The sequence below is a fragment of the Pinus tabuliformis genome, chromosome 7 (assembly GCF_031772625.1).
Source record: "Pinus tabuliformis cultivar Carrire ecotype Pingquan chromosome 7, CPIR1, whole genome shotgun sequence".
Taxonomy (NCBI): Eukaryota; Viridiplantae; Streptophyta; class Pinopsida; order Pinales; family Pinaceae; genus Pinus; species Pinus tabuliformis.
Genome location: NC_142293.1, coordinates 765250523 through 765265932, shown reverse-complemented (window position 1 = coordinate 765265932; position 15410 = coordinate 765250523). Strand labels below are relative to the sequence as shown.

The following is a 15410-nucleotide window of genomic DNA, read 5'->3' as shown; positions in this document are numbered from 1 at the left end:
ATGTTTTTTTTCCAAAAGAAAAAAACACTTTCGGATTAATAAAAATGAGAAAGTACAATAAAACAAGGGATTATGATCCCACTGGTTTGTCCTCTCTGTTTGAGCATAAACGATTCTATACTTGATTAAATACTGCTCTAAAAACCAGTTCCTATGATGATTAATCATTGCTCTAACATGCAGTGTTGGATCATTTCTATTACACATTCCTTTGGCAATTCTTAAATCATTTGCAGGTGCATTCAATTTCTCAAATCATTTGCAGGTGCATTCAATTAAATCAAAATGTGTCCCGATCGTAGAAATGAACCAGAGGCAAAATATTTGAAGAATATCTTGTTCGGATCTGAGTTGCAACCTTCCTTTGAGAGGCTATCTGCTTCTCCATTCTATACTGATAGATGTGAGTGATGGAGACAGAGTTGAAAGCTTGGAGCAGGACTTTAATTCGGCATTTCCATGTATCTAGGTTTGATGAATTCAATGTGCCTCGATTATTTGCCCAATCTATAATGGATTTGGAGTCCCCAAAGACAGTGAGAGTTGAGATTTCAAGCGAAGATGCATAGACAAGGACCCCCCAAAGAGAAAGGAGTTTTGCTCGTGAATTAGATCCAAAACCGCAGTGCTAATGGAACCTGTAGAGTCTCTCAAGACTTAGGTAGATAACCATTCGCATCCACAAGAGTCAAAAGAAGAGGCACCATAAAAAAAAACCCATTGGGAAGGAAGACCAATGTTACGAGGAGGTGAAGGGCTTTGAGGGGTCGATTGATTGACAAGAGAGTATTCTAGATAGAATGAGAAAATGTTGCAGCTGGTTTGCCAGATGTTGGAAGGGATATTCTCAAAAGTGAGGGCATTTCTGGTTCTCCAAATTCCCCATAAGATGAAGAAAGCTAGCAATCGGTGTTTTGGGTGGTCCTCAGGCCAGCAACCAAGGCAGGAAAGGATGTCACAGTGGTCCCAAGTTGTAGAGGGATTAGTCATACTGATCACATTTTTCCAGATGGAGGAAGCAAAAGGACATAGAATGAATAGATGAAAAATGTCCTCTCCTGCAGATGTACAAAGGAAACATCTTCTCGGCCCTTGGAAGCCCCTCTTGCTGAGAATGCCCCATGTCAAAATCCTGTTATGCACCACTAGCCAAGAGGAACATTTTATTTTGAGTGGGAAATTCAATTTCCAACTTCTTACCATCTAAGGAAAGATAAGGTTGTTTCAGTGACGCTGGTGGATTATCTCATTAGCCTCAGATGCTATGATCCTATCTTGTTGTGATCCACCACACCAAGTAAATCTATCTTCTTTAGTGGAGAGAACAATCCCTGGTAGTCTTAGATCAATGATGTATGAATTCCATTCCTGGTTTAGGTGAGCAGGGATTTCCATCTCTTCACTGTCACTCTAGTGAGTATATATGGAGGATGAGAGATTTTTGTTTGCAATGTCCTATATCACTTGTAAACCATTGTTATGCAAAAAATTGATAAGTTGAAACAATAATAAGTGAGAACCTATTAATCCAGATTGGGGATCCAAGCTGAATTTAGCGATGGAACCCTTTCCGACATCCCATTTTAGATTGTGGAATAGCTAGTGCTTGTTGTGGAGAAAGTTGGCCATGAGAACGAGCAATGTTGTGGATCTGGTGCACCAGCTCGAATCCAGTCAATGAAGTCTTTGTTTTAGAGATATTTGATCTTTATAATCTGATTCCAAAGTCCCGAATTTGCGATAGCCCTCCAAAAGTTTTTTAGGAAGAGTGTCGAGTTGAAGGAATGAGTCTCCAAAAGCCCCCAACCACCATGTTTGACGGAGTAGTTTATGAAGTTCAAGCTGACCAAATGGAATTTACGATTTTATTGAGTTCCAGCCCAAATGAAACCAAAGATTATTGCATTCAGTTTGTGCAAAAATCTTTGTGGTAGCTTGAAAATGTGCATCCAGTATACAAGGGCATGTATGATGTTTATCACACATTAATTAATTAATGGCCTATCATTCTACTATTTCAAATGAAAAGAAATTTAGTTTTGAAGTTTTTAAAACAAGAATTCATTTTTTTTAGAATGTCTTTTGGATTAATCACATCATTCATTAGTTGTTGGTTGACGATTTGAACCATCTAATATTCACATTAAATAGTTTGAAACATCAACCAACAACTAATGATGTGATTAATCTGAAAGACATCCTCAAAATCAGTATGGATCACAAAAGTCTAAAATCAAAGTAGAATTCACTTATTCAAGTTTCTTAAAAAAATAACATGGATTTGAAGTTTTTAAAACAAGTATTCAAATAAACAAAAGTATTTAACTTGTCAAAGGATAATTTAATTCTACCTCCACCTAGGTTCTATTATATGGAGACATGTTAGCTTGTGTGGCAAAAAATTTGAACATGTTGAAAATCATGACGAGTAATTCCTATAATCCCAAAGAAGCAAGAAATTTGAATATATTGATATTAAGGTTAAGAGTGGCAACCAATGTGATTCAATCATGAGTCCTACCCAAAATAGTGCTCTAAAATTAACAATTTCACCAATTACCATTATATAATTATAATAATAATTTTTAAAAATAATAAAAAATGGGGGGCAGAGCAAAGGTACTTAAAAAATACAATAATTGTTAATTTTAAGAAACAATGGTAGTTCTATGCTTTAAAGCAATTTTACTTCAATTTCTCTATTAGCCCTAATATCCATATCAGATTAGCAATCACATCAACATGATAATAAAATGCAAATAGAACATAAACATAAGCAATAGAAGACAAGCCAAGACAAGAAGGCACAAGATGTGACACCGGCCATGGACAAACCCCAATGTGGGGAAACCCCTTGATCAATTCTTCTTATATATTCTTCAATAGTTCAGCAAAGAAAGAGATATAGAATACAATGATTTAAAGTCGATACCGACTTGCCAAAATAGATCTGACATCAAAACTCTTAACCATGAAGTTGACTCAATGAAATTGCAATTTTGGCACCAAGGGCTGAAGATTTCTATACTGCAATTCTGTATACTGGTTAGGGCATAAACACACAAATATGTCAGCCCTAAAACTGCCCCAACAATCACCTAGAGGATTGTGGCTTTCCTTCCACAAGACCCTCCTTGCTTCATTGCATCACTAGTTAGGGCATACTTATCAGCCCTCTAACCTTCACAAATTTCAGCACTTCAAGCCTCTAGGGCTGCAGTTCTCCAAGGTGAGACCCTTCCACCACCACGCTGCTCCTTGCTGGCTGTATAACCCTCAACGCAGCACCTAGAACAGCCTCAAGTTGCTGGCTATGGCCTGCGGCCTAGCTCAGCAACTTCTTGTAGCTTTTGTCTCCACAACAGACCCACACAAATGCCCTCAACAACTGCATTTATCCTTCCATTTTCCTCGGCCTAGACAACCCTTCACGCTGGCCCTAATCCACACTTAAGACAACCCTATTCACACCTTAAAACAATCCTTCTCCTCCATGCTGTCACCTACAGCAAACAGAGCCACGTTGTCCCTTAGGTTTCTTTCATGTTGTCTTTAGGTCTTCTTCTTACTGCAGTTTAGCTCCAATTTTGTCCTGCAAACCCAGCCAAAGAACAACCCTTCAAATGTGCCACGATGTCCCTATAGCTCCTATGGCCCAATCACAGAAGTATGTTGTCCCTTTTCAGAGGAGAGGATGAGCACTTGGATGATGTCAAATGAGGGAGAAAGCACCTCTATATATAGCAATTGGTGGGGCTCAAGAGACGTGACTATTGGATTAGGTGAGACGACATATAGAAGAGGCCAACCTTAATAATTTGACCATAATCAAAATAAATTAATAACTTCATTTGTACATATCAGAATCATAGGAGATCCCTACGCTCAGAGAGAGGAATCCAAGATAATTATCAGCTGTCATAAATAAAATGACCCATGTGGAATTTGACCCTAGTTGCCAATTTTTAACGATAACATAAACCATCCCACTAAAAAGCCAACATTGTGTCCACTTCCCCCGCCTCCCCTCCCCCCAAAGGGGCATAAATCATTAAATGTCAAAACTTATATATCATTACAGCCCAAAGCTGCCAATGAATATGGGATAGCACACAGGGAGAAGATTTTGAAGTCATAAGAACCACCCAAAAACTCAAAACAGATTACATCCAACAATTTTTTTACCAAGGACCAATATACTAATTCACTGTTTAATATTCACACACATATATCCCCAGACATCTTACAAAAGAGGGGAAGCTGAACAACATGCATATTCCTCCTGCAACCAATCAACCATCATGCATATTCCTCCCACAACCAATCAACCATCAAGTTATTAAGACTGATGGATGAAATAACACCAAGTTACCAACAACCACTGTACAACAAAACTACATTGAACTACTTTAGAGCCATACAAAAGTGACCAGCGAATGAATAAGATAAACATGATAACGATCTTGAGTTGATTGTAAACCAGCATGGAATTCATCATAACCGCATAGCTAATAAGCACCAAGGGGGGTCAAAAGAAAGAGATATGATTATGATTTAAACAAAAAGAAACAAACAAAAAAAACAATAAAAATCCTTGACAAAGATGAATCTATGCTACTTTATTTTATTAGGAAGCTATAATTGTTTTCTTCTTGGATGATAAATTCCCACATTCAAATTATGTATCATTTGGACATTTTGGTTTGAACCTTTCATTCACTAAATCCAAGATGCTCCCTCCTTGCACCCATTACAATCTGTTCTCTATGAATATCGAAATAGTCCAGAGAATTTACAAAGATCAATTATTGTCGTCCCAAGAGTTAATACGAGATTCTTACTGTACCTGTGGAATTATTGTGTCTATAAATAAGAATCCATTTTATTTTCCCTTCTTAAACAATCCTCTCATTCACAATCGTTGTCTCATGGATCTTTCCCTCAGCAAACTCATTTTCATTGGAAGATAAAACATATTATCATATTTTCTCATTAAAATTCACTGAAAAGTATTTGGTTCGTTGAAGGATTCTAAAATTCACTATGTTAGATATGGCGAAAGATCTATTATAGCTATAATGGGTACTCATCTCCTAGTGAAAAAATGTAGATATTATCTTCTAATTTTTTCAGCAACATTATTTCCATCTTTGGTCCAAACCGTATAGGGTCTGTTCTCATCAATTTTCCAAGAATTGTTCTTCTTCTGCAGGTTATTTTCTGAGGCTTCAGATGAACCCTCTTTTGATCAGAACCAAAATCTCGTTTGGTCAGACTCCAATTTTTTCCAATTCATATGATCAACAATATGGACATGACACATCTACTTAGGCTGTAAATGCACCTCACTACACTACTCAGTATAATGATAGATGTCTAATAGTTACTATTTATAATTGACAATGATGTTGATAGTTAAGTAGTTGTGCTTTCAAAGATTTCAAAGGTTGATTAAGCAAGTGATGAGATCTAAATCTTATAGTTTGTTCATTGCCTAATGTGATGGCAGACAATCAACCTTTGAATGATAAAAAATATAAGTAATCCATGCTTCTGTTTGGCGTTTTGATTAATTCTTGTTGATAATATAGTTCTTTTATTGCCCTTGTTCACTGTTATGGGAATGGAACAGATACTGCTGTAAACGTTCAAAACAATCAACAGGCGAGAAACTTAATGCAGGCATGAAGGCATATAGGCTGTCAAAGAACAGCTATATTAATTGGTGAACAATGGGAGAAGGATGACTAAACTTGGAATAAAGCATCTGACATAAAAGACTACCTGGTTGAAATGGGCAGTAGCAAATGCAACGGGAGAAATTCTGCATGTTCCTTGTAAGCTTCTTGCGATTGCTATGCTTTCAGTTCGAGACTCTTGTCTGTCTCTGGTTCTTTCTATGATTTCTTTCTTTAAACATTGATCTAACCATATAGTATGCATAGATACACTTAAAGCGATAGTGATGATTTGTGATGTCCCAACAATGACTGCATAATATAGACATAAAAATATGCATACTTACAAAGAAGTATTGTTCACAAATAGGATAGGCAAGTTAGTGTCTGCTTAACAGCAGGATCATCTATAAGTAAATGAACCTAACATAAGTGAGGCGAGGGAAATTAGTTTATACACATTTGCAAGAGAATCTGGGAGAATTGAACACAACTGAAAAGCTGTTGGTTAGAACTGCTCTCTTCTCACCAGTTATCCTTTACAGTAGTCATTTCGACAAATTCCAGTAACAACAATGAGAAAAGCGGCACAGTGCTGTAGGTTTGTAATTGAACTGGAACAAAATGTTGGTCTCCTTCCTCTTGTTCTTTTATCACCTTAAAAACCCAGAATCAGCTATGAACATCAGTTTACGAGGATAATACACAGCCGCCTTCCGTAAACAGGGGAGGTGGGCATAGTTGTGGTGAAACAGTTGAATTTTTACAAAGTCTTGTCCCCAGATCATGAGCTGGGACATCTAAAGAAGTCTCCATCCTTACAGGCTATGATTTACCATTTGGTTGGTCTGTCGTTTTGTCCAGTAAGAATGTGCACGAATAACCCTATCCAACAGCTCCAGTGGAACAGGTTCTCCCCTACGCTGGTGTGGAGCAATTGTTGCAGTGTGGACAAGCGTTTTCCATTTATCCTGCAGCACAAGTGCTTCATAAGGCCCTCGTGGAACATAAATAGAAACCAGTAAACAATTACTATTTAAAATTTATATAGTTTTCAAGTTATTCCTTACTCCATAAATCTCTATTTTTTCAATATTTAAATTTTATTGAATTTTATTCTCTGTTTTCTATCTTATAGTAAAGAACAAATGAAAGTATTGACAAAATGGATAATAATTAACCAAACCCATCAATCAAAAACCTAAAAGGGTCAAAATCCGCTTCTCTCAAGGAATTTAAAAAGCAGGAAAATTTGTAGCTAAATATTGTAATTTCAGCATAAGCAGTCAGGTCTCAAATGACTCACATGTTCAGTGTCTAAACCAAGTGAAATGGTCTTCCAAACAAACAAAAAATGACTCGCCTATTTTATTCATTGAAAATGCTGCAATTCCATATGATTGACTAAGAACAGGAAATGTGCATAATAGGTCCCTGTCATTGAGGATAAGAAACGGCTCTCTTGGAAGAACAAGTAGAATTAATGCCAACCATAGTCTTGAGAGTCGAGACACATTTATAATATTAAACCTTTACTTCTGTCTTTATATTAGAAGAGCATGCCAAAACTGACAGGAAGTTCTATTTGAATTTGAAGGAAGAATGATCAAACATAGAAACTGGCAAAAAAGAAGTGAGATGTATATAAATAAAAATTACAGGCACATAAATCAGGTAATCACGTAAAGAACAAACAAGTTTTAGAAACTTCAGCCAATGCCCTATTCACGAGAAAAGGCAGCACCTGGTTGCTGATATTATTTTTAAAACTTGATAATGCAAACACGATGCAGTTTGCTTGAACACTGCTCAAGAAAGGCAACAGAAAGGAGCAGATGAAAACCTTCAAATCAACATAGGTCCGATGCTTGGCATGATCAAATGCATGCAGCTTAATTTCTCTCCACCTTCAACAAACCACAGGAGATTTCTGTCATATATTAGGGGTTATCTGCAGGCACATCTTAAGTAGTGAAAAGCAAAACAACAGACCTTCCAGTTCCAAGCTTTTCAACTGCTTGTACAAGAACTTCAACCTCGGCAACTGTAAATGGCCTCCTCAAACGCCGTTTACTGATATCTGCTCTCCTGGACCTGTGTCTCATTGGCACCAAGGTCAGTCCCTGATTACTGTCATCAACAACACTAGGGTGCACAACAAGAGCTCCAGAATAAGACACTGCTTGAGGATGTGATGAGCTCATTATAAGATCAGATTCACTCATCACCCACTGGTTTATATCAACTTTCTGTATCTGACAACCTGCAGACTCATATACAAACTTCTAATATTATTAATGACACCTCAAGTTCATTTTAACTGGTAATTTTATAAGTAATAAAAATTGGCATTTTGGCCATAGAATACCTGCCATTTGAGCAACATCTGCATTAAACATCCCATTCGTTTCACTAGATGAACCATCTATAAGGCCCTTGTTAACTTCAACATCAATGGATGTCCCAGAGCATGATGCCTTAGGGTATCTGCAAATATAGATGTTGCTAATCAAGTCAACACATTCAGTAAAGATGATCATTTTGGGCCAATTATCAGTGCATCATAACCTCACAATGCGAGCCACAATAGATTGTTAAAATAAATAAAGCAATCTTACATTGATGAAGTCCGAGAAGCAGCATGAGAAAGCATGAAAAGTGGATCATCAGCACCAGTGGATGAAGATGGGATTGGGTTTGGTTCCAACATGAATCCCACAGTTTCTAGTTTTTCAGGATGTGAAGTGCTCACTTGGATTAGAGTAGCGTTCTCATCAGTCACTTTCATGCCATGAAGAAGAATTTGGACTTGGAACCCACCATCAAGAAGATTAATCAATGCCTCCATTGCAGCCTTCTGCTTGTAATGTGTGACCAAGTAGCAGGTATTTGTGATTAAAATTGTTGTGTGTGACAAAGTAGTAGATATTTGTGATTAAAATTGTTGTATTCCTTTTTAATAGATAGGCACAGGCAAATATTTATGTTTCTAATATATACAATAAAATTTATAAGATCTGAAATTTGAGTATGCACTCAAGGACTACTTTTGCTACTACAAGGCAATCTTAAATCTCCAAAATGGGGTAAGCCAAATAAGAAAGGAAAAACGCTTGCCTTGAGATTAGAAAGAGTTGCAGACTCTGGCACCTCAATAAACAGCTCTGGGACTGCAAAGGATTTGATGCCAAGCTTAACTACAGATGTAAAACACACAAAAGTTGGATTATTCCAAAAAAGGCAGATGAATATTAAAATTAACTCCCTCTGATCAAACCCAACTCCTCACTGACATGTTAATGACAAATCATCTTTCTGTGTAGTCTCACAAAGAATTTTTCAAATAGTGTCCCAGTTTTTGTGCATTTTCAATCTTGTCTATTATTTCTTTCTCACAGTAGGTTTTATCGTGACACTACCATGCATGGATTTCTCAAAAAATATTCGCTGGAATTAGAACCTTCTTGCTAGATCCAATACTTCAAAATAATCGCTTTACTGATGAAAGAAGATAGGTTAGATAACAATCTGAACATAGGCAGACTTTGGCATCTCAATAAACAGCTATGGGACTGCAAAGGATTCGATGCCAAGCTTAACTACAGAAGTAAAACACACAAAAGTTGGATTATTCCAAAAATGGCAGTTGAATATTAAAATTAACTCCCTCTGATCAAACCCAACTCCTCACTGACATGTTAATGGCAAATCATCTTTCTGTGTAATCTCACAAAGAATTTTTCAATTAGTGTCCCAGTTTTTATGAATTTTTCAATCCGGTCTATTATTTCTTTCTCAGAGTAGGTTTTATTGTGACACTACCATGCATGGATTTCTCAAAAAATATTAGCTGGTATTAGAACCTTCTTGCTAGATCCAATACTTCAAAATAATCGCTTTACTGATGAAAGAAGATAGGTTAGAAAACAATCTGCAACGTAGGCAACCACTAATAACTGAATATAAAAAAAAACACTAAAATGCAAGTCATCTATGTTCAAAAACTAAAATAGATTTCATCATTTACTTTGACAACAGTCAACTCAGATAGGGCAATGCTGGACCATCATTTGAATTTGGATTGGATAATAATAACAGTTTTATAAAGCAATACCTGCTTTTTGGGAGGAAGAAACTGGAACTGATCCTGGTGATGGAAGACTTCCAGATTTGGCTGAAAATAAAGTAAAAAGTATTTTAATTACAGACAGAAAAAAGAACAAACAAAGATAGCACATAGTATACAAACTTGGGTATATGATATCAAAAGGCCTACTTCAGAGTCACAAAAATTGTTACTCATGTCTGTAGAGAGAGAACTATGACTCCCCTAAAGAATTATTCCTCGTGATATTGCCCTTATATAAGAAATAGGGATATTGAAATAATGCACTACACGAGTAAAAAGAAAGGATAGTAAGTAAAAATAATCTAAATTTTACCACTGCATGGCTTTGTAGTAGAATCATAGTGTTCACTATCAAGAGCATTGACATCTAGGACTGTACAAGAAGTATTTGCATTTATATCAGAGGTAGAAAACCCTGCAGCTAGCATCTTCCTTTTTACGGGTGGATACCTTACAGTCCTTTGCCTTTTCCACCTCAGTCCACTACCAGGACTTTCAGTATGTACAGTTCCATCTGCCATCAAGGAGAACCTTGATAATTAATTCGGTGGAGGATTGAACATGAAATGTAATACAAGAAGCATATTATAAAGATACCCTTGACATAACCCAGATGGAGCAGTCAGACAATTTTATGCAATGTCACATACCATGTCCAGTTCAAGGTCACTGAAGCAACACCAACACAAGACAATGAGTGGCTTGGCCAAAAAGTCCCAGTAATATGAATTGGAGAACCTTTTAAGAAATCAAGGATTGAAAACAATGCTGGAAAGTCATTAAACCAAAACATAAAAACAATCGATCAGAACCAAAACCATGCAACTTATAACGGTCAAAATTAAAAATAATATCTGGAACAAAGTGGATTGCCAAATAAGCATGGAAAGGTATTGACTCATAGCGAAAAAGAAGGTAAAGATCAAATCAGAATAAGAAACACGCCAATCCTTCTAAAAGCAAAAATGCAGTGGCAAACTACAAAAAACAAAAACAAAAAGGCACTTGAGAATATATAAGTTGATAACATAAACCATCATGTATGACATTTACCTGTGTTAACAACCGTTTTAGAATAATTCCTCTTCCTCGTAGATGCAATTCTCCTATATTTTGAACTAATGGATCTTCCAAATTTTGTTTCCTTATCAGACGAAGTTTTCCATGAGTTGTTTGTAACAGTACTCGGATTAGTAATATCCGAAGAGTTGTCGTCATCATCTCTAAAAATATTTATCATGTCCTTGAGACCATCAAGGGATGAATCACAAGGCTTATTCTCTATACAATGGGGTCCCTTCTCAGTGCTACCTGAACCACCCAGTTCATGGGAATTTAATCCCATGACTGTAGACACCCCTGCACTGCTTGTTAAGATAACACGAGAAGGATGCACATCCAATACAGCTTCATCTTCAGTATGTACATGTGCTGTTTCTTTTCTCTGCCAGTGTGCTGAGTTAATTTCATTAAAATCATTCTCTCCTCTCCCTTCATGATCTTCCAGTGCCCCCATGGATCTTTTCACGAGATTTTCTTTTGAATCTGTATCTTGTGAAGCATGATGTAGACTCTGCCCACATAGCAAGTTTCCCTCTCCATAGGAATCTTTACAGATATACCCCTTCTCTTTTTCATTTGATCTCGTACTTCTCTCACCCTCTTCTGAGGGCACTACTATGGATCTCTCATTAGTAATTTGACTATCACTAATTAGCTCCAGATCTCTCTCTCTGTCAGATGATTGGTTGGCACTACCAGAATTGCCAATAATAGAAGTGGACCTATAAATAGTTCGGTATATCTCTGCATCTTCATTTACTGTACGGTCTTGGAAACTGAGCTTTCTGTGGACAACACTTGAAGCCATACCATTTTCATGGGAGCACCCTTTATAACGCGAGTCTTTGAACTCCAACTGTTGGGTGGCATTTCCAAGTGTAACTTCACTTGCACCAATAGAACGTGAGCCATGCTGAGAATTATGCAAGTCCAACAGGGCTTGCTCAGGGCTATTTTCCACTTCACCCTGTGAGATGTCTTGCACTTTTTGTTCCATCCCTGTGGTTGATATCCCTTCTAGTTCAGAACTAATTTTCTCAGTTTCCTTCTCTTGTAAGAGTTGTCCTGCAACGGTTGCAAGTAGTTCAAAACATACACCCCTGCTATCAATGGAATTATTTTTGTGCCAACCTCCGGCCCTCACCTGCAAGTGGACAACTTAAGTATCAGCAGACTGAATGACAAGTCTAAAAATCTCTTCTCGCTTAAGTTCAATATAACACCCCAGGAATAATTCGAATAAGCACTTGGAATAGGCAGGCTGCAAATAAGGATTAGACAGAGTACCCTTGCAGAACGCATCGCCCGAGGTAAAGGTGGAGGCCTATAGCCCTGGAAGCCATACTCCATCCTCTTTTGTTCCTCCATCCCACTAAATACTTAGCACGATAAGAATGACATAAGAAGCATGACCTTCATGCTTCTAAAGCCCTTTTTTGATATGAAGACAGTTACAGCAATGTGAATACTCACATACAAGAATAGAAACCTATGAAATCAAACATGCAAGTAGAAAGGAGATTGCCACAACTGTACATATATGTACATTCTAATCGTACTCTATATTGTATTAGGTATTCATAGAACTACAAAGTTGGTGGGGCTTGATCAACTTTACACAGACCACGGATTTCATCTAGTCCTTTAGAAGGAAGCCCAGCTCCTGTAAGTAACACATCTTCCGGTGTCTAAAATAATTTTCTTCTCCATTTAGAAGCTATCCCAAATACCAAGCCGACTCAAATTGGTAATAATCCTGCCATGCATAATGCACAGTTTGTAAATCCTGGGCATGCTATATCAACTAAATCAGTTCAATTCAAAAGAAATCACGTCAGGCCCCTTTCAAAGGCAAAATAAACTCATGATCTACTGTTTCTCAAATTTTATAACAATACATGCAATAAAAATGTTACTGTTCAAGTTCAGAAGACAGAAAAAAAATCTAGGATACCTGAACAAGGAGAAAGCTACGATTGATATATCCATTGGTGTAAAATTAAGCCAATTCTACAATAATCTAAACAATCTCTTCATATTTACAGCAAAATATTGGAAGTTGCTGGATCTACTAGCCTCGATAACATCCAAAGCCGAAACTTCCTTTGTAGACTTTCACAACTGCAGAGCATACCCACTTGGAAACTCAGAAACAAAAGAACCGCGTGTACCGTTACAGAGAAACTCCTTCAAAAATCATATCTAAAAGTATTTTATTTTAATCCATATAAGAATATTCATTTAACTTGCTTTTCAGAATCACATCTAAAGTGTCATTTGTCACACTTAGAACTAGCCCAGCTCTGGCATATCAACAGTAATAAATGACCATGAAAACAGAGCAAATCTGCAAATTCAAACCATCTCATAATCATGTCGCCATGATATACAATAGTTGTTGCATTACATTTATAGCATTCAATAGCGAAAAAAGATCAAATGCATCAGAAATATAAAGCAAAAAATATCAACGCAGTCTTCAAACTAATATGCAAACGCTATGGCATCATTCCTGGCAGTCTTTGTTGGATAGATTTTGAAGGAAGGATGTTCTTTTTAGCAATGCTAGTGATAGAATCCAAGCTTAAATGCAAACAAATATGCACAATACAAATAACAGTGAATGGTCAAGAAATCCGTGAAGACAGTGAATCAAACACAAGATCCGAGTCTAATAAATGCCAAGGAAGTAGATCAAAATTTTTATGATGCAGATGACGACGATAAATCACAATAACTTGAGTATGGATTTATCGAGAACGCAAATAAAAGAAGGAATCGATGAATTCAATAACGAAAACTTTTATAAAAATGAATCCAAAAGCGAACCTTTCGGAACAGATGCCTTATTGGAACCGTGAGAATCGTTCCCGCAATTCTCAGTATAGAAACAACGGACTAAACAGTGAAACACCAAACTTCCACTGGGAAAATGTTTAAACGTATAAATTTGTTTATTGTTTAGTTGAATCAGGAAAGGTATCAATTTATTTATAGTTTAGTTGAATCAGGAAACACTTTCAGATCAAATTTAGTGCCGCGACCACAGCTTCAAGGCGCGCGTTAAAAAGCAAAAACCCCAACAAAAAGCTAACATTCGAATCCAAGCAATTCACATAGCGGAAAAAAAAAAGACAAATCACGAAAACACAACGTTCATTTTCGATGAGTGCGGATTTGAGCCGAGAGACTGCAATTTTGCCTTGAAGGCTTGGTTTCTGGCACTGTTATCTGCTTCAGAGCTAATCCAGTGAAACGGCCACGGATGTACGCAAAAAAAAAATGAGGAAATCCGAAGAAATTGCAGATTTAAAATGAAAATTCGTTACCTTCAGAGCAAAAACCCTGGACATGAAAATAAGCAAGGATTGAACCAAAAAAGGCATCAAATCGCATGAAAATCGAGCAAGCCCATGGGAGCTCATCACCTAAGAAACTCCAGCGAGTCGATCTGGTGATCCTCCACAGACAACATCGCCAGCAAAATTTGCAGAAATTATTTTTCCCCAGCAGAGACGTCGAATTGTAGAGCCATCTATAGTGTTGCCCGTTATTACCGGCCGAAGAGGTACCAAGCTCCCACGGGGAAGAACTAAATCCACCGGCTGCAGTGGGTGGATTTTGGGCAAACGATTTTGACTATATCTAACCGCGGTTAAACTGGAATTTACCGTTTACACTAAGGGTAGATGCCGTTATGTTGCCTTTTGAACGTCAGCAAACCCTTTGATGTGGACATGAGTCCGAAAGTGAGTCCGTTTAAATTTGATTACCCGCCCGGCACTCCCGAGGCAGGGCAGAGGGATTTGAACCGGCGACCGGGAACATGCGCAAGGACAGAAAACTATACGGATAATGCTGCGTTTGAGGAGGACACGTGGCGATAGTATGTGGCTTCTCCTAGGGTCGTTCTTGGTCATTCTCACTGTGCTCTTTTCTGAATTGACATATTTTGATAAATAAATTTCCTTTAATTACAAAATATGTCATGGCTGACATATGTGCAATTTAATTTATGTAGATAGTATTAAATTTTGTAAGGGGTTTGAAATGCAAATTATATAAAAATATGAAGTATGTACTTTTATATATTAAAAGTATATGGTATTTTAAAAAGTTCATAGAATATTTTTTATAATTAATTACTATTTATAAATATGAGGTGTTTTTTAATATTATTAAAATTAATTTGTTATTAATTTATATAAATATATATATTTTTTAATATAGATGAAAATTACATTAAAATGGGTTTAGGAGATGGAAACAATAATTTTGCTAAATTCATGGCTTTCAATTTTATATTTTATTTTTTTGGCTATCAAAAAAGATATCCTTTCTCTTCAAAATTTTGAGGATTCTCAACTAACATTAATTAGATAAATGGTTCATCAAATGTCATAGTCAAAGGATCCAACACCTCGTGGATGAAATAATTCATTTGAAATCTACTCTCATTTTTTTCTCGGCCTCACATGTTTACAGGAACCACAACATCATTGCAAACACCCTCTCTAAGGAAGGCATTCCAATGGCTCGTT

At 36.8% G+C, this 15410-nt stretch overlaps 1 protein-coding gene across 5 annotated transcripts; it reads right to left on the bottom strand.

Annotated features, from left to right (window-relative positions):
• Positions 1-5966: 5966 nt before the first annotated feature.
• On the bottom strand, positions 5967-14443 carry LOC149249796 (uncharacterized). Of its 5 annotated transcripts, XM_089458786.1 has the most exons (13): positions 14199-14437; positions 12824-12990; positions 12494-12625; positions 12157-12300; positions 10861-12013; positions 10121-10321; positions 9793-9852; positions 8796-8875; positions 8297-8535; positions 8047-8165; positions 7671-7941; positions 7522-7585; positions 5967-6649 (listed from the first exon to the last, which is right to left on the bottom strand). In XM_089458786.1, the coding sequence occupies exons 4-13, from the start codon at positions 12235-12237 to the stop codon at positions 6497-6499; spliced, it is 2421 nt and encodes an 806-aa protein (XP_089314912.1). In that variant the 5' UTR covers positions 12238-12300; positions 12494-12625; positions 12824-12990; positions 14199-14437; the 3' UTR covers positions 5967-6496. The 5 variants fall into 5 exon arrangements, with proteins under 5 accessions (XP_089314912.1, XP_089314913.1, XP_089314911.1 ...); XM_089458787.1 differs by having other exon boundaries at positions 12157-12625; positions 14298-14443; XM_089458785.1 differs by having other exon boundaries at positions 12157-12625.
• Between the last annotated feature and the right edge of the window lie 967 nt (positions 14444-15410).

Coding starts and splice junctions, on each gene's coding strand:
- LOC149249796 (XM_089458787.1), bottom strand. CDS start 12,237: ATGGAGGAACAAAAGAGGATGGAGTATGGCTTCCAGGGCTATAGGCCT. Junction 8,166..8,296: donor GCTTCTCGGACTTCATCAAT/GTAAGATTGCTT, acceptor CTATATTTGCAG/ATACCCTAAGGCATCATGCT. Junction 6,650..7,521: donor GGACCTATGTTGATTTGAAG/GTTTTCATCTGC, acceptor CTTGTGCTGCAG/GATAAATGGAAAACGCTTGT.